The sequence below is a fragment of the Montipora capricornis genome, chromosome 11 (assembly GCF_036669925.1).
Source record: "Montipora capricornis isolate CH-2021 chromosome 11, ASM3666992v2, whole genome shotgun sequence".
Taxonomy (NCBI): Eukaryota; Metazoa; Cnidaria; class Anthozoa; order Scleractinia; family Acroporidae; genus Montipora; species Montipora capricornis.
Genome location: NC_090893.1, coordinates 35086214 through 35106213, shown reverse-complemented (window position 1 = coordinate 35106213; position 20000 = coordinate 35086214). Strand labels below are relative to the sequence as shown.

Here is a 20000-nt window from a genome sequence, read left to right as displayed (position 1 = left end):
TCAGGTTACTTTTCTACTTATTTGCCTTGTACCGGGTATGACAGCTACTTGGTCACTCTGGTTCCGTTTCTGCCAGACTATTTTTGTTCACCTTTCAGATTTGTAAAGTATGCCTGTGTCCTTCACCCTCTTCCGTAGCTGCCCCACAAGGCTCTGCCCTTTACTCCAAATCAATTCTGTGTCCATGTCTTTTCATCGCCCAGTAAACAAGCTCGGGAACTGCAGCCCAATAACTACATAATATACATTTTCGACTAGGGGAAAGGGCATAAAGGAGATGTTTGCCGGCGAATAGAATTTTTATGTTTTTCCTCTGGTCTTTGCTGAGAAATATCTTATTGCTATGTAATTGATCTGAGCATGTGAGTAGATGTGCGTGACCTGACAGGCTAGGGGTAGGAGTGGCCCATGTCAATGCAATGAACCTCCCATCTATTGTTTGAGATTTTTTTGTGCATGTGACCTTTGTTACCATGCGGTCATTCTTTCGAATACACTCGCTCTGCGAACATCTTACTTACACCTTATTTACGTTACCATTGCTAGGGTGTTTTTCTGCCCTCACCTTTACTGGGCATAATCATTTTGTTTGTGACTCAAAAGTGCACGTACATTATTCAAGAAAATTAACTATTTATTAAATCGGCTTAGGGCTATGCTCTTAGCCAATTTTACTCCAAATCAATTCTGTGTCCATGTCTTTTCATCGCCCAGTAAACGAGCTCGGGAACCGCAGCCCAATAACTACATAATAGGGAGTTTAAGAAACCACGACGGCTACGGAGACGAAAACGTCACTCAAAAATATAACTTAGAGCTGTTTTAAGTATTTAATGATTATTCCATCTTGTTTATATTATTCAATGTGAGTGACGTGTCCTAAAACTGGATTAGTACAGACGGATTTGAAGTAAAGAGTGAGACTGAAAGATTCACGGTCGTTTGTCCACGTTGTCGTCAAAACCTTAAATTTGGTCATTTCACGAAGTAGTTTTGACGAGTACGGAAGAGAAATGTTCAAATGAGCATTTTAATTCTTTTAACCAATAATATTACTTTTGGCGATGTCGTTGCCATAGCCGTCGTCGTTTCTTAAACTCCCTAATATATATTTTCGACCAGGGGAAAGGGTCGGGGAAAGGGCATAAATGTAAATTCGCTTTGCTCGCGCCATCACTACGTCAACAGCTCGCGCTAGTTCTGTGTCTCCATCGAGTCATAGAAACACGATTTTTAACCAATCAGCGCGCATATTTTCTTAGGACTGTTTTATAATTAATTATGGTAAACAATACTTCTAATCATAATGTTCCTAAAGCAGAGAATTAAACTGTACGAGTTTCCAAACAGTTCCAAATTACTGTAAGTGATGAAAAGAGGTCACCTGAAGTTATCACAATCAACAGTTATTCGATTTAATCATATTCTCGAAATAAAAGCAGACTGACTTCATACAGCATTAAAGTACCTGCATTTGATGACTCCACCCTCTTGAGAAATGTTTTCAAGTTTCAACTCTTTTATAACCTTCCCATTAAAATTATAAAAAAAAAAGAATTTTCAAAAATCAATTGAAATTAATTATCATCTTAAAAATTCAACCCACACGTAGGAGTGATCTAATACATGTACATGTACATTCTGGCAGGACGTATAATATGTGCTTTCCTACAGTAAAATTATTCTGTAGCAATGAAAAGTAAGTGCCCATTAAGGTTGAAATTGGTTTAATCAAATTGACATAATTACACATACATGATTGTACAGAGACTTGAATCCCACCAATGACAAAGAGAGAAACAGATACAAAATAAATATTTTCTGACCTTTTTTGTTCTTATTGGTGTTTTATGCCCAATTAAAGGATAGTGTCCAAACAAAAGACTGCCATTTGGCAGAGCTGAACATATGAAGCCATCTGTACTATCCTGTAAACATGTCAAGAAAATACGAGTACATGTACTACAATGCAGGAATCGAATACTGCACTATCATGCAAATATCAGGAAAATATGAATAACCCCTTCAATTCTTTCACTCCCAATACAGCCACTTAATACATACATGTATTTTACTCTTTCTAACACGTGATAATTTTATGGGTCAATGGGGGACTCCTCTGGGCTTAAAGGGTTAACAGAGTGGTTTCTTGTTATACATGTACATGTATACCCTGCGAGCAGAGTCTCTTTCGATCTTCCTAGATAAGTCGGGAAGAGGAAAGAAGACTCTGCGAGCCGCCTCGACATTTCGTGTTGAGCATGCGTTAAAAATTCAAACGTAGTCGGGAGTCAGTCACGCGTGACTAGTAACCGCAAACCACAAAACCAAAACAAACAGAAGGGATATTTTCGAACAACTCTAACCAAGGAATCATTTCCTTCGAAACTCAAGATCGTTCAAGTTTTTAAATTGCCATTTCAACTTTTACTGGAAAAATTAACAGGTTTCTCAATTCTGGCAAACTAGTTTCTGTAACCGACATACGGAGGAAATACTCATGGGAATTTAGACAGTTAAAAATTGTCACGCTGTTGTAGATTTAAAAAATATTGATGACGCGTGGGGATTGATCATGCGCACAAATTAAAAAAAACAGGTTTGACAAGTCGAAACTGGACTGACTCATCCATTTCTTTGGATGAGCGGCAAATCAAAGAAAGTCGAGGCAGCTCGCAGAGTCTTCTTTCCTCTTCCCGACTTATCTAGGAAGATCGAAAGAGACTCTGCTCGCAGGGTAGTACATGTAAGACCAGCATCAAAGTTCTGTGATATTTAACAATTAGACCCGTAGCCTGCAAGGGCTGCGGGTCAATAGCCCATAAGGTTAAGCCGAAAGGGCTATTGGCCCGTGGCCCTTGAGGGCAAAGGGTCTGATTATTCTAGTATCACCCAACTGTTCGGACAGGAAAGGCAATTATAAAGTTAGCAAAATGCAAGTTTAAGAAATATTTGGGAATAAAATGAAAGAAAGCGCCACACTTTTTGCTACTCGAGGACTATTACTAATAGTCATCTAGTAGCATAGCCAATTAAAATGCAGGATTTGCATTAGTGCACTAGTTGGGTGATACTAATAAAGAATATTTTCAAGGTGCAATCACTGCATACAGAGATACTTTTATTAGTTACTGTTAGTAATAATAAAACCGAACAAACATGAAAACAAAAAAAAGGTAGAATTTTCAGAATGAGTTGAAACTAGTTATGGTCATGCCTTTCATTGGTTTATGGACAGGCCTACCTGTAGCTGTGGAAAAGAATACTTGTTAAAGGCCCATTTTCACCCTGAATGCATTGCACGCCCCGCATGATTTCGTGTATCGTGAAATTACAAAAATTTGAAAAATCTCAGAAAGCCTTCTAGAATCTTCTTCGCTAAAAGCTATCCGCCGAAAAAACATTTCAGGTCCTGATTTGAATGTGTTCTCTACTTATCATTTTCATAATTTTATGGTAGCATTTTGTCATTTTGTTTTTAAAAAATATTTCCATTTGAAGTCAAATAGTATCAAACAACATGATGGATTGCTGCAGTGAACACGTTTTGCTTGCTGCTTGACAAAGACAGCAATGTTTGTCACTCTTTTGAGCACAAGCATCTTTAAAAGAACATTTTACTTCTGCAACCCAAGTATCCTAACAAATCGAAACTGACAAGGTACATGTGTAGAAGTAAGTTTAAGGTAAGCCATGCATTTCAGCACTGAAATAATGTCATCTAGCTCGTAACTTTCAGATTATTGTTCTATTCCTCTCCACCTCCTGTGATTCTCCAATGTCTAAATCACTCGACTGCATAATTAAAGATAAAAGGTAATTTTAGTGGTTTCAGTTGTTAAAATCATCCGGTAAATAATATGACGATCAGGCTAATGGCGATGTTTGTTTTCAACAAAGACGAACTGGCGCGACAAAAATAGTATTGGACAATGCGAATACGCTATTTGAGATTCAAAACAATAAGGGTGAAAATGGGCCTTTAAAGGGCCACCGACAACCACAAGTCTTTGCGGGCGTGCAAGCTATCAGCGCCATTTTCTGTAATACAGAAACTAGTATTTCTTGAAAAGTCAAATTCCATCGCCTCACATCGTCGTGTTTTGGATGCCCAGTAGCTTCAAACTTTGTTAATATTTTCCTTCATGTTTAAATATTGTATTTTTGGCGTTATTTGGGTGTTGTGTTCGTGTTAAAAGCGAAATGAAAACTGTGAAGAAAGGTCGTCCGCCGAGGAAGGAAAAGCGCCATGTTATTTGTCAGTTTAAAATGAAAGAGTTACATGTATTTATTCCACAGTCGTTGGCCATTCGTAAATCTCTCTGATCATCCAGTATCCTTTATTAGGCCATCCTGAATGTACAGTTTCCTTTATGAGCGTATTGTGGAAAGCATGGGGAATTGTCCAGTTGGACTCTACAATTATGAAGTCACAAGTGGTAGTCAAAAGCTTTTGTTTTCAGTATATCAGAATTTCCTGATTGTAAATTCTAGAACGTACGTTGCTCTACCTTTCTCATCACATGTAGTATGTTATTCTCATTTGTTTCACCATTAATTTCATCTTCATGCCACTGAATGTCACGATCAAGCAGTCTAACAGACTGAGTGACAGTTTCAGTGAGCAAAATTTGTCTCTCGTTGATATTGTGTTTTTCATTTCTTACAGGAGAAAATAACAGTTGGATTGTTCTATCACCACTGATTGCAATTTTCCAGCTGGGAGGGAGTTTTGTTACCAATAAAGAGTATAAATGGCCCATGTCAAGATGATGAGATGCCATTATGGGGAAGACATGCTGTTCATTAAGGGTTGATAACTGAATATTGTTAGCTTGTTGAATCTTCGTTTCCTTCACTGAAGGAAAAACAAAGAAAATTCTTGTTTCTGGTCGTTGACGGGACATCACGAGTAGAACTCACATATTCTCCGTTGTTGCACGTACCTGTAACATGAAATGTACTGTTCAAGAAGTTGGACATGTGGTGTGAACAGCCATATGGCTGGAAGCACTTGATGTTTTTCTGACACGAACAGCACGGAATATACCGGTATCCTATTTCACCCGTCCCATTATTCACATGATTTTCTCTAACCCAACTGTAGCGTTCAAAACACATATGATTGGGTTGAAGGATCTGTCCTTTGACTTCATAACTTCCCCTACATGCCGTTAAGGGGTAACTGCCTGTATCATTGATACAGCCAGCCAAGCAGCACTGTTTACCGCCACCGCGCACTTTACTAGTCGTATTTACTAGTCGTATTTTACTAGTCGTAAGCTAGTCCTATTTACTAGTCGTATTTTTACTAGTTGTAAGCTAGTCCTATTTACTAGTCGTATTTTACTAGTCGTAAGCTTGAACAAGATCTTAAGCCGAAAGAGAAGAAACCTGACTTGGTAAACCAAAATTGCGTTGTTTACGTATTTAAATGTGATCTGTGTGATGCAGATTATGTTGGAATGACAACCCGACACCTTCACCAACGCATCGTTGAACATAAACACTCATCAATTGGAAATCATTTCAGGGAACATCATGATAGTCTCCCGGGATTGAAAAGCAGCCAATTTCACGTGCTTAAGAAGTGCAGCAGCAAATTTAATTGTCTTGTTTATGAAATGCTGTTCATCAGGAAACTTAAACCTTCTCTCAATGTACAAAGTGACTCCATCAATGCAAAACTTTTTACTTAATTTTTATTGTTTTCTATTGTATTTTATTCTTATTCTCATACATATTTTCTATTGTACATTAGTTCCTATTGTTTACTTATCATATATACATGTATACTTGTTTTATTCTTATTCATTTTGACTTGAGAATGACGTTATGTAAACGTCGTCTAAATTTTTTTAAAATGTTTTAAAATCAAAATTTTTTATCGCTCAACTTTCTAGTCAAATGTTATAATAAGTCACTAATTATCTTCTTAAGCTTTTTATCAGGATTCCCGTACAAATCCTTATATTTTTGTCGGCCATGCTCACACTGAGCTTGGGGTGCCTGTGGTTCAACAATACAGTTTCACTCTGAGGGAAAATAAATTAGTCAAACAAATCACTTTTACGCACCTAAAATCAATACAACATCGTTAAAATTGCTCCAAAATTATTAAAGCCATTGAAATGAATAACCAGCACTGTAATCGCAATTTTCAGAAATGTTTGTAAAAAATGATGCACTTCATTGCGACTCGTGGGAAGCAGTCTCAGCTTGGCAGCCAAACCTGGTTTGACAAGAAATTAATTTTGAGCTGTCTCTTCGCATGGAAATGAGGTTCTGGGGTCATGCGACCAGAGGCTTTTTTTTTTTCGTCCTCAAATGTTGATTTGGTATCACTGAGCGTTCTCTCCAACCTTGAAAAAAAATTCCTCTGGCACCCAGGGTAATCGGGGCATGGTCCGGGTGTTTTTCACCCCAAAAATAGACCATAAAATTATTTAAAACGTACAATGTATTAAATACATATTTTTATTTTTATTCACGCCCAACCCTAAAGGAGACCAGTAATCACGACTATACCTATGATGTTGTTTTGCCCAGAACACCCTAAGTGAGACCAAAATCCAAAGTTTACACACCTATTAAAGTGAGATGACAAGCATCCCTATCCCCTCCTGATTGGCAGTAGTACAGTCGTGCACTTGGAAGCCATGATGGCATCGATAACGCATAAAATTAATAGTATGTGATGCATAATAAATGGAGAAACACTTAGGAAAGACTAGGCTTTACTAACTTAAGATCACAGTACCAGCAATAATTTACCATTGTGGGTTTGTAATTGAATCCAACTGCAATCCACTTTTCTTTTCCACTCAATTCAAAAGAGAATGATGATCCTTTGGGTGTATATGACACAAAGTAGTCACAGTCATTTGGAGAATTATTGCAAGATTCTGGTTTGAAGTAACAACCCTTGGTTTTGCCACAGTCATCTCCTGAAAACTATCAAGACACAAAACTATTACATACATACATGTATACATGTAACTACATAAAAATACTGGAATGGAATTTGCTGTTAGATGTTAATTAATTAAATATTATTTGTTAATGTTATGATACATGAACTGTAGCAAGTAAAATGGCAAGCTTCAAAACAATCAGCAATTATTAAAAAATTCTACATGGTGTAGCACCAACTGCAATAAATTACTTCCTTGTTATAATAATAATTAATACTGGTATTTCAAACACAATTAAAATAATAATTTCAATCTCAAAAATGATCTGACACCTATTATACAGCTGTACATAATATGAAATTTGTCCTTCTTATATCAAAACAAAACAGATCTTTATTTATTTATTTAATTAGTTCTTATCTTCCCAGAAATAATATATTTTCTTTCTTTATTTAATCTTTCTATAATTTCCTGGGTGCCAGAAGAATTTTTTTCACACGGTATTGAGAACGCTGCCTTCTCTTCAATTCATGCAGCCTTGTCTGGAACCACGATATGTTAGGCTCTATATTTTTATCTCGGAGTCCACAATCTTCTTAGATCTTTGATCTTCTTGTAAGTGATATTACTACATGTACGTGACTGCAACCTCTGCAATGCAAGCTTGCCGCATGCTTGTCTCCCAAGTCTCAAGAACTGACCACACCAAGTACTGTACATCTCCAGCATGCGCTGAAGTCGAGAAGAAAGATGCCGCTGAACTCTGTGAAGAAACGGGTTGGCATACATGTATTGTACTGATCTCTGTTGGTGGTACTCCTGGCAGATTCAGATCATGTACTGAACAATGAAGCAGTGCGTATTGGTTCAATCTGTACATGTAGCTGCCCTTAGCGACACTTCGAAGCAGCTGAATAATCTAGCAAGCTCTCCTTGCAATACATGTGGTACACAACACTTCTTTTCACTGATATCTTCTTTGCAGGAGGGGGCAAAAGCAGCATAGGAGGACCCTCCATGGTTTGATCTCCATGGGAGATTGTTCTTTGTAGACTCAATCTCAATCTCACTCACGATACAGCATCATACAATGGTTTGCAATTGACCTGTGGGTGGGTAGTTGCTGGGGTGCTTGAGAAAGTACTGCATTTACTGTAGTACCTGACGGCGTTGGAGGGGCTGGTGGTTTTGTTTTGATAAAGATAATGAATGCTTTGTTTGGGGTTCAACAAATTTATTGACAATTATAATAAAAGGAACAAACAGCTACATGTACCTGAACAATGACCCCTCCTCAACTGGGAGAGTTGGGTGTCAAAGCCTACATAAATGCTAAAAGATGGTCCAACAACTCAGTTACCTCGTCAGCAATGTGGCTAGCCAATGATTGTGTACCATTAAATACATGCACTATAAACATAATTTATGCTTCCCGTTTTTCAGGTATGAAAGAACATTCACTTGATAATTATTATCTTATTAGTCTATATACTGTACCAGCCCTGCAGGTTGTTTATCATAATTTTAAATCATTAAACAATTGATGAGAAGTTACTTTTCCTAAAACCATAAAAGCTTCTAACACTATTTTTTCTTTTTTTTACCATAAACCAGACAGATTTTTAATACAAAGCCAAGTTCTACAAAAATGAAAAATTAATCCATATTTGTTTGTGTTTCCTGCAGTCCCTTACATTGTAGATTTTGGTTGGTTTCTATTCAAAATGTGAAACAGTTTTAAATCTACATTAAGATAAATGGAAAATGGGAGTGGGGAGGAGTGCTCCCTTTTTCTCTTTCAGCCCCGATTTTCTCTTGTTATAAAACCTATTGTCAAACAAAAATATAGTACAGTAAAGGGCTCTTACCGACTGTAACTGATGTCCAGTGTTTGACTTTGATGATAACCGGGTTCCACTGGCACAGCCTAAAAATATCACATAACTTTTAATTTAGGCTGACAAACTAACTGGTAAGTCTTAGATTGACTGGTATTGATCAATAAAATTACATGAGTACCCAACCCAGCTGCATTTTATGTTCATCCCCACCTCACTGCCCAACAGCTCCCCACTAATGCACCATGTACATGAACATCCATCAATAGCCTGCGAGCAGGCTCTCCGACGGACTGGGTTGGGGATAGAATGAGGGGCTCTCCTTCTCTCCCACTGCAGAGAGATACATGTAGAGCCTGCTTGCAGGCTAATCAATCAAAAATAAGTAAAATTAACTGCCTCTCAAGCCATCAGAAAAGATGTATAAAGTTATGTAAACCTTGCCCTTTTTATCCACAGGGGCTGGGGTGAATGACTGTGTCATGGATTCTACTTGAATCATTCAATTTATTATGGTGCCAGTTTTTATAGGCTTTTTTGGAATCAATTTAGCTTTCCTGGAAACTGTTTCGAAGCAGAAGATTTAAACGTGCTATTTAAGGTGTGGATATATACATGTACAATGTACATGTAGTTGCCTAAAGTTATTCAAGCATAAAACACTGTACATGTACATGTAATAATCAAAACCAGGATTTTCAAAAACTCACATTTTAGTCTTTATGAACCGGTAAATTTACCAGGTCCTTATCAGGGCCTGTACATGTACTTTGATTGCTTTGAATTTTGTGCATCTACATTGTATGCCAATCACTCTAACTTTTCAACTTTTACAATAAAACGCACACATCAAACATAATGTGTTCTCTTCTCAAAGTTGTTTATGGTGTATCATTGGTCAATGAAAGTAAGTAGTATGTAGATGTCTTAATGTTGCGGTCAAGTCAATATTTATAATTATTGGTCTTCAACTAGTGTGTTACCTGTTCTTCGATAAAAAAGTCTCTTTTTACAAACCCTTTTGTCCCTATAAATTATATAACAGGTTCCACACTGGCAAGTATAATTCTCTGGGCCCGGTTGTTCAAAAGCTGTTTAACGCTAATCCCAAATTAAAAACTAACCAAGGAGTTTTCTGCTTCCAATGTTGTTTAACGCTGATATTCTGCAAAACTTTACATTAAAAGAAATCAATCTTGAAAAACAAAAATTAGCAAAAGAAACTTTCAACCAAAAGTCGAGAAAATGAAAACAAAGTTTATGCTAATCCTGGACTTTTAACAACCAAGTAAAATTTATAATATCACGATATTTAATACATGTATATGTATAAGTACTGTAAACCCAATTAAATGTACACCTACGAAAAAGATACACTGTATGTAGTCCAGGACTACAAATAGCTACTATACTACTTAAGGTAAAATGAAAACTAGACACAACATTCCTTTGATTATTTGCACAAATTATAACAAGTCATGTATTATTTCTCAGGATGACAAACTTCCAAGATATAAAAAAGTAAAGGATACACTTTACATGAAATAAAAATTCAGTAACAGTACCAAAGACAATGACAGTCTGGTCAACCCATTAATGACCAAAAAGTTGACGGGCAACCAGTTTTTGCAGGGCTAAAAGTTTATTTTTGGCTTTGGGAGCACTTGTGCTACCAAGTGTATATTTCTAGGCCTGCACACTGCCAAAATTTTAGGCGCACAGCATAAAATGTTAGCAGCACAGCTTAAAATACTGGGAGCACCTGTTCCAACAGAAGATCAAAACTTAAGACATTATTGCATCATCTTCAGTTTTTTCTGCCATGTTTGTTATTTTAACTACATGTAGTAAAGTTATTACATGTCACCATGATGATGTTAAAGTACATTCAAAATAACAGAAAAGTTTTCATCATGTATTTGACCTTTTCAAGGTACACTTGTAGCCAAAAAAATATAAAGTTGGTGACACAGTCAAGAGCAATTTTTTCTTGACAAGTGTCATTCATTGACAATGTTCATATGCTCATGTGTATGAACGAGTTTTCTTTGACAAGTTTTGCCTTCACAAGTCTTATTTGCTGGTGTGAACGAATTAACAAGTTTTCACTGTAGCAAGCAAGAGGTGGCATTAAGAAAGAAAGAGGTGGCATTACAATTTTGCCTTGTTAGGCTTGGTTAGATATACAGTATGTTAGTTGCGATGTATTGGTAGGTAATAATGATGATGATGATGATAGGCACAGCTATTATCATGTTAATTAACAGTACGGAGATCACTAGATACTGTAACTGCCTTTCAAACTGTTATTTGTTGCAGCTTTTGGCCATTGGAGAATCACACCTGTGACAACACAGGGCACACCAAGCTTAGTGTGAGGGAAGGCTAACAGGGCCAACAAAAATATAAGAATTGAAGAAACAGCCTTCTCGATGAACAAAATTAACTTTAATGCCAACGATGAAGGAACCATTCTACAATCGAACAGGAACGCAAGAATGACAATACAATACAAGTGGACTTAGCTAGTAAAATGAATACACTTACAAGAACTCCGTAAGGTGAGAAATGACAAGCAAGTCCTTAAGATAGTTCGTAGAGTCTTAAGAAACACAAAACATGGCCGACTCGTTTGGCCGAGAATATCAGTCCCCGGTCAGCGGGTTTACTTAAGAAGAGTCCTGTTATCATGTTGGCTGGCGCAAAACTCTGCATCCCCCCCTAGTCTGGAAAGCTATATGTTAACATAGGTTGACGGACTCAACGTAGTACCCATAGGCCCGTCTCAGGTTCAAAACGTTTCGGTGGCCGACGGTCACAACATGGGCGTGGGGACGCTGGCGGGGGTAACAAGGGCTCTGGTGCCGCAGCCTGTGTAACTGGTGCAGTGCCTGAAGAGGGCGCTGTAGGAGCATTCAAGGACACGTCGCTCGGTGCAGGTGCTTGAGATGGAGGATGGTGGTGCTCCTGGCAGGGCGGTGGGGGTGTCGAAGGATGTGGGCCTGATTCCACGAAGTGGTGGGGCGGGGATGGCGGCGGCGCAGGGGTGTGAACGGTGCTAGGTGGTGAGGGGGGTACCATAGGCAGCAACCGAGGGAAAGTCTCTGATTGCATTGAGGTATTTCGGGAGTGGCTCAATGGTGGAGTCTGATACTCTAAAGCCCGCAAAATTGACGCTCCTTTCGGCGAACTGGAACTTGTCAGGGTTTAGCACTATGCCGGCCTGGCCTACTCGTGTGAGGAAGTCGATTGTTCTCCACCAGTGCTGCTCTAGGTCAGAGTCATAGTGTATGGTGTCATCGACGCAGCGTTCCTTACGCTCGAAGGTGGACAGGACGGCGTCAAAGCGGCGGTTGTAACCATCTCCGGACGAGAGGAATCCTTGAAGCGCTCTTGTGTACCGCCAGAGACCAAACGGAGTAATAAAGGTGGTCAAGTGGCGATTGGACTGGTGCAGAGGTACACTGTGGTAGCCGTTCCAGGCATCCGTGACTGTTTTCCATGTGTCTTTGGGGATACGACGTGCCAGGTGGAAGGGTGTTTCCGTAGCGAATGTCTCACGTTTGCAAAATTTGTTTAGTGGGGAGAGATCTACTGTGCGGCGGGGGGAGCACATGGTGTCATGTGGGTCACTTGTGGCGGTGCAGCCACCATTAATAGACCGCACAGCATTAATGAGAGGTGGCATACGGTTGGTATCCACGGCGTCAGAGTCCTTAGGCATGTTCGCCGTTGTGAGTGATGCAAAGTCCTTGGAGAGGATGCCAAGGTTGAGCAACGAGTCGTATGATAAGTACATGGCTTGGATGGAGCGGCTGACGTAAACAATGGAGCGGCACGAGGTCACCTCACCATTTTGGAGCTTCGTGGTGAGCTTGGCGAAGAATGCGCCCTCGATAGAAATGGGAGAGCGGTTGGCGGCTGACAAGCCAAGACGAACAGGTAGTAGGTCGTCGTGCGAGAACCCGCACCCTAAGAAGTCTTTCATTGACCACAAGTCAGATTGTGCGCCAGTGTCGGCGATGGCTGAGATCTCTGCATGAGTGTTTGAGGTGCGGTTGGGCGTACGATATCTGGCCTGGACTGAGTTGTCAATGGAGATAGTGAGTGGGACTCTGGGGTGGTCTCTGAGGTGTGCCCGTGTCCACTCGCCCTTAGTAAAGATGTGGTGGTCAAGTGTTACAGGTGCGCATCTACCGACGATGCCATGTCTGGCTGGAACATGTTTGCGGCGACGTCGCCGGCGGGCAGTGCCGGAAGTAAATGCGGCAACTTGGGATATCGGGTCTGATTCGACGGCCTGACTGGTGGGAGGGGGGGCTGGGGGCATAGGCTGTAGGCGCTTCCTGCGGCGGCGAACCCTATAGCAATTAAGGCACACTGTATGGGGTTTGGTGTTCCAGCCCCGGGTCCCCTCCGTAAAAATCTTGAAGAGGTTTTTGCAATCTGGGCATGCCGCTTGTTTGGCCTGATCCGCTCGAGACGGGGTTGCCAAAGGGGGCTCTTTCGGTGGTTCCTGTTGGCGCTTGAATGACGAGACAGCAGACAGGGTTGATGACGGGAGGGCGTTCCGTGCCATCTCCTTGTTTTCCACTAGGGCGATGACGTCATTTACTGAGGTCTGAAGAACGTTCTTGGTCCCAAGAACTTCACGGTGGATGTCTGGGTCGGATATCCCATTAAGGAGGACATCTCGTATGACATGGTCTGTGTAGTCGACGTTTTTCCCACATTCACACTGTGTACTAAAGGCACAGGTTTCGGCTTTCCCATGAACCCTTGCTGTAAATGCGCGGAACGGTTCGTCCCTTTCCTGACGTAGTTGCAGTAGCTCGGTGCGTAGGACACCAGTTGCAACTGGTATTACTGCGAGGGAATGCATGGCAGCAAGCAGGTCTGGTAGAGTGTTGGAAGCGGCATGTGGGTTGGCTTTTAGGAGACTGTCACCAAGCTCATTTTCTGCGCATTGAAACAACTGGGAGGGTGCAGATTGATCATCGATGCCCGAACCAGTACGGAAAACTTCCCAGCGGCGTGTGAACACGTTCCATTCCTCTGTCGAGACGCCAATGTTTACTTTGGGCCGTTAGAGTTTTGGACCACGAGGAACGGGTGGAAGCGAAGGACCAGTTGTGTTAGGCAATGTGCACTGATGGGCCAAGCCGTGGTTTGCCAGGAGAGCAATGGCGAGGGCTTCGGAGACGTCAGCGGTCTTGAAATCGCACGTGGGGATTGTACAAACGATGACTACAATGGTTCCTTCATGAAGAAACAGCCTTCTCGATGAACAAAATTAACTTTAATGCCAACGATGAAGGAACCATTCTACAATCGAACAGGAACGCAAGAATGACAATACAATACAAGTGGACTTAGCTAGTAAAATGAATACACTTACAAGAACTCCGTAAGGTGAGAAATGACAAGCAAGTCCTTAAGATAGTTCGTAGAGTCTTAAGAAACACAAAACATGGCCGACTCGTTTGGCCGAGAATATCAGTTCCCGGTCAGCGGGTTTACTAAAGAAGAGTCCTGTTATCATGTTGGCTGGCGCAAAACTCTGCAAGAATTTGTATGTGAATCGCGATAAAAGACTTGAGAAAATAACATACGAAGAAGTTCTACATTAAAAAGTCTTACCGGTACTTTATTGTCGCTTCATTCCTGTGCGTTTTTTTTTTTTTTTTGACGCAACTTGAGCCATTTTTCAATTCCTCCATTGTAAAAGGTATTATGAAATACAATGTATCAAGGATGCACGCTACATAATTTCTGGAGAGCCCACCAAATTGAGTCAAATATTCCTTGACAAAATGTCCCCACGGTTACAATTCCACATCAGAATCAATTGACATAGATTCACCAGTTGTAGCAGCCCGGCCACCGACCTCAGGTGGTACATGTACATGTAGCTTGTTCAATCCGGCCAAATGCAAAACATTCCAGAAGATGGCTGGGAGAGCAATGTTGGATGATTGACATACTTTTTTTAATTCCCCTGGGTCCCGGTATGACTGCATTAGTCATGCCTCCTTTACGTTGACAAACTTCAAAAATAGGCACACATTGCTACATATGGTAGTGCAGGAACTTGACACAGTGCTTTATTCCGTAACTGTCATCTGAGCTGCGTTTTGTTTTCCAGGAGATTCAAGTTGTCTTTATGTAATATGTAGCTCTAATACGACATGATATTAATGAACGAGATTACGTGTACATGTATACTTGTATATGAAAAGCATGTTGAAAGATTGCTTTGAAAGCCAAGCGGCATGCTGAGAATGAAAACTGAGGGAAGCAACCTTATTATTATGGCAACTTTGGGATTTCATGCATCTTTTATTAGTTTAATTAACAGGGCATTTGTATGCTGTTCATGGGAACATTTGATATAGGAATATTTGACTCAACTTGGTGAGCTCACCAGAATGGTGTGTACGGCCTTGGTATTTTACCTTCACAACAGATGAGACTGGGCCCTCAGCATTGTTGAAAGGGCAGCTATACGCTTCAACATTTGTTGGAAGGAAGGAAGGAATCTTTATTGTACATGTACATTGATATTTCAACCAACTAATTATAGAGACTTATTTAGAGACTTACAGTATATATCTGACTGAATTTTCAAAAAGCTACCTCAGTCTGTAGATTTTCGCTTGATCACTGGTCCATAGAGCTTGTCCGTGACGTCACATCTACTTTTTATGCAAATTAAATTGTCGCACCCGAGCAGCGTGGGAAAAAAAATGGCGGAGGCTGTGACTCCGAAAAAACCTGTTCGGTCTTCTTTTTCTTCAAGTCAAAAATGTGCAGTATGTGGTAGTTTTCTGGATGATCCAAGAAAGAGGGTAAAACTGAAAAAAGACCTTGCTTTAAAGCTGCAGGAAATCATTGCTAGTGAGAACCTGGACCCGCAAGGGTATCTTTGCAACAATAATTCTTACAAATCAGTCAACAGATATTTTGAGTTAAAAGCCACGTTGAAAAGTTTGAAAACCGACCTTACACAGAAATTTGAAAATGAGCAAGGCCAAAGTGTGCGGTGGAAGCAGGAGTTACCCAGTGATGTTTCAGAGAATGAAAATAGTTCAGCGAAAGCCTCACGTCCAAATCAAAATCGTCAAAATCGTCGTCACTATACTCGGGTGGCCCAGGTCAGAGCTATCCAGTGATTCCAAGGATAATCAGGCCAGGGTTGTTTCTTCAGCCTGTCTCAAGATTTCTGCAGCAAGCTGGAGCTTTTCCGATGAAGCCATTGCCGATTCCACAAGTCTCGGTAGCACCATTGAATGTTGCTAGTAGTGCTGTTACTACCGTGCCGATGTCTATAAATCAGGATTTTAAAAGCTAAGACTCTCCTGTGTGTAAAGTGGAGGTAAGAAATCTTTTTTTCCCACAGTAAGAAAGGGATTATTAGGTGGCCAGTCATTCTTCCCAGTTTCGTGATCCGACAACAAAAGGAGATATAATTGCTTGACGTGCTGGGTAAACACACGTTCGTTATTGTATCTACCTACGGACATGGTTGGATTCTCTAGCCTTAAAGTTCTGAAATTATTGAAAGTTGCTATACAAGATAACCACCATACAAAATCAAATTGATCTGCAAGTAGAAATGGCCAAAAAACTATTTTTATGGCAAAATGAATAATGAATACATGAATATTGAAGAAAGGTGTTTCCTCGGCGGTTCGCATGATGTAAATAACACCGAGCTTTACATCAAAAACTATAAATGTGCCCAGTTAAGCCGCCATACATTTTTTTGTCTGTTGTTAGGGGGTACACTCACAAGGGCATATCAGATGGTTTAAATGGATAAACAACTTACAGGCATTTTAGATTTGTTTTAAATGCAAAAGAGGCTAGTGTATTCCAATGAACTCTATGCTGTCTATTTAAAAATTTAATAGTCCAAAGTAATAGTGCATATGTTATTGCACTCCTTTCTCCCTGTCTAAAACTTTCCTTGTTTGCTTCAGTTTAGATAATTTTGTTTGGCATTAGCTGATCTTAGTCTGGCAAAGGATGTATTGTTAGATATTGCTGTTTTTACTTTGTTTTGTATGTTTTGAATTGCTGGTGTTTTTTATACACTTAGGTATCTGTAATATATGACAACTGTGAGAAAAAAAGAGCCCTTCCCAGTGACATGCACAGCCTTGGGAAAGCCTTGGCAAGAGGAACTTTGAAAAGTGTGGCACAGACCGCTTTTCAGTGTCCCAGTTTAAGACGTCACATAGAAGAGGTTGTTTGCAAAATAAAATCTCCAAAGAGTGCAAAAACCTCTGCTCTTTGAGTAATCCCTCAATACTTTGCTCTGTGAGCAAAGATGCAGTTGTACATGTAAAATAATCTTGGGCAGCAGTCAGTGAAGAACTTAAGAACAGAGCCCCATTATTTTACAATGTATTGTTACATGTATCTGGCACTGGTAAAAATGAAGATTCTGCTGCTCTCACGAATGCTGCAGCAGTTGTGTTAAAACAACGGATAAAGCCATGAGCCTGGTGCAGTACATCACTGGATTAACCCTTAAAATGGGGAAAACATCTAAACAGGTAAGACGACATTTCTTTGAAGAAATGAAATGACAGTTTTTCATCAGGTAAGACCTATAGAACTCAAATAGCTATGAAGCTATGCATATGTGCATATGTGCAAACAAACCATTTATGTGGTGTTTGTTGCGCTTCTGATATAGTACAATTATTCTGGTACATTTGCTATTTGACAGGATCATTAGACAGGAGCTTGTGTTGCAACTGAGTACATTTTAACTAAACTCAGTTTGTGCTGTTTCTTCCTCCTTCCTCCCTCCCTCCCTCCTTCCTTCCTTCCTCTCTTCCTTTCTTTATAAATAAATAAACAAATAAATAAATAACAAAATAAATGAACAGCTCTTCATATTTGATTTTTTTTAACAAAACACCATTTTGGTCATGTCTAAACTACCAAGAAAAGCTAACAAATGAAGTTATTCTGATGTGTAAACATTATGCTTTCTCTTGAAGGGGATCATCCGCATGAACCACTTGGGTATGTCAGTGGCACCAACCAGCCTAACAAAAGCTCTGGACAGTGTTGGTGAAGACTTTGATGGGGAGTTCAAGGTGTGGAAGAAACAACTCTCTTGCCATCTCAGTAGAGAAATGAAAACAAAGAAGGACCTAGAGATCTTAAAACAAAAGCTAACTAAAAGCGAGGCCACTAAAGGGAAAGATCATGTGGGAATTTAGAAAGCAGCCCTTGATCAGAAAGTTGAGGAGTTAAATACTCTTTACACCAAACATCCTCCTAACTTTGCTGTCGTTCTTGATAACTTTGACCTTCGTGTGGAAGCTGCTGACATGACCTCTGATAACCAAACTAAGGATTTGCATTGGGTGAATCACTATGCTATTCTCTATTTTCGAATTCCCCATAATACACTTTGTTTGCCCCCCAAATTTTTGCATAAAGTATTGTTTTCAAATGCTTTTGGGGACACTGCATATTCCCAAGAGCATTTGAAAACAATGGTTTCTGCAAAATTTGGGGGGCAAACAAAGTGTATTATGAGGAATTCGATAATAGAGAATACTTGACAGAGTGCCCTGCACTGATTTTGACAATGAAAAGCCTTTGGCTGACATTGTCAATCTTCCAAATAACACCTTTTTGCCAACACTACAGGACCATGCAAATCTCATGAAAGACTTTGATGTACTTCTTTCCCATGTGCTCGTGAAAAACTTTTCTCACTTTCAGAATGCTTTCAGTGATGTAGTTCCAAAACACATACCACATAAGCACAGTGAAAAAATGCGATTACAGAGCAAGAAGATTAACCTTGGAATCCTTTTCAAGAATGAAAACAAAGGTGAAGATATGATTGATATCCTGAGGTACCTACATGTACAGGGTCTTGTTCCTAGCCATGGAGAGGGTGATGAAGAAAAAATTGAGCGAATTTCAGTTGTTGGTGACCAGCTTACTGTTGAAAGAGGAATTGAGGCAAAGTTTAGTGTTTCTAATGCTTACATGTGTATACACCTGGTCGCAGGCTTGAAGGAATATATTTCCAGTTGGCAGATTGGCATCATGAGAACAAGTTTCTTGATGTAAGTTCTAAGCACACACACATCAGTGATTTCACCCGCATAAAGTTTTGACCTGAGGTATCAAATAAAGTGTATGTGCATACCTGTATGCACACAATCCTGATGGGATTGCTCTTCCCCCTCCCCTCTCCCCATCCCAGATTTAGATTAACAGAATATTATTTGTAATTCTTTATTATTTGATATTTCATTCACACCAGATCATCTTCAAGCGTTTCTACAATGGGGGGTCAGCTTCAGTCAGAACTTCTGTCTTTGCATTACCAAATCTGGTGAACTGGAGGGATGTGGTGACCGCTTCACACTGCAGGCCATCACAGTGTAAGAGGTTCATCAGTCTTGTCCTTGATGCTGACATAATTCCACCTGCATTCCATTTCTTTGGCATGAAATCATTAGAGGATGCCCCAAGCAAGCATGGATTCAGTGATACTATGGCATCCAGAGTCGCTGTTGTCAAACAAAGATACCTGGCATCCACAGTCCGGCAATTTCTCAATCAGTATGTTCTAGAGAAAAGGCTATACTCAGCTCATCTCCAAAACATAAATTCCCTTGACGAGTGGGAAGCAGCAGTAAATGGCCAGACACTCACTGCAGATGGCAGGTATCCATGCAGATATGCTGGTTGTCCTCACACTTCCAAGCATGACGGAGTGTGTAGAAGAAGGCATGAAATGTCGCATGATCCACATCCAAATGTCATTAATGAGCCTGTCCTGATTGACACTGTTCCTGACAACAGTAAAGACTCTAAAGTCAAGAATGATGAGTATGACTACCACTGCTGTTTTATGAATATGGCTTCGCTACTGCGCAACTTTGCAGGCCGTGAAGGAGATGGTGAGCGTTAAGTCAGATGCATAAAATTTTTCATGCTTCATTTCTTTCAAGATGGCAGCGGGTCAACAAAGTACTGTCTTGAAGCACTTTACCACATGTTTCAGATAGATGCCCTCCTTACTCCAAGGGAGGCTCAGAGGATGGTTTGGAACAGAACTGTGAATAATAAGGGGGGGTCTGAGAAACAACGTCTTTATGGATCTTGATTTGCAGCACGACAATCATGGGCTTAAAGATATTAAAGGGGTCCTTGGAGCAAACATTTCTGAAGCCAGAGTAACAAGAATTTGCAGAGCATTTTT

General features: G+C 40.1%; 1 protein-coding gene and 1 pseudogene across 1 annotated transcript in view; both read right to left on the bottom strand.

Annotated features, from left to right (window-relative positions):
• Window positions 1-20000, bottom strand: part of LOC138023667 (ferric-chelate reductase 1-like) — an 82259-nt gene that overhangs the window by 47082 nt on the left and 15177 nt on the right. Inside the window, exons 2-5 of the mRNA XM_068870710.1 lie at window positions 8783-8841; window positions 6775-6954; window positions 1827-1928; window positions 1469-1527 (exon numbers count right to left, since the gene is read on the bottom strand). Of these exons, the coding sequence (XP_068726811.1) occupies window positions 1469-1527; window positions 1827-1928; window positions 6775-6954; window positions 8783-8841 (400 nt within the window). The remainder of the gene's footprint in view (window positions 1-1468; window positions 1528-1826; window positions 1929-6774; window positions 6955-8782; window positions 8842-20000) is intronic.
• On the bottom strand, window positions 11811-14779 carry LOC138024723 (uncharacterized; annotated as a pseudogene).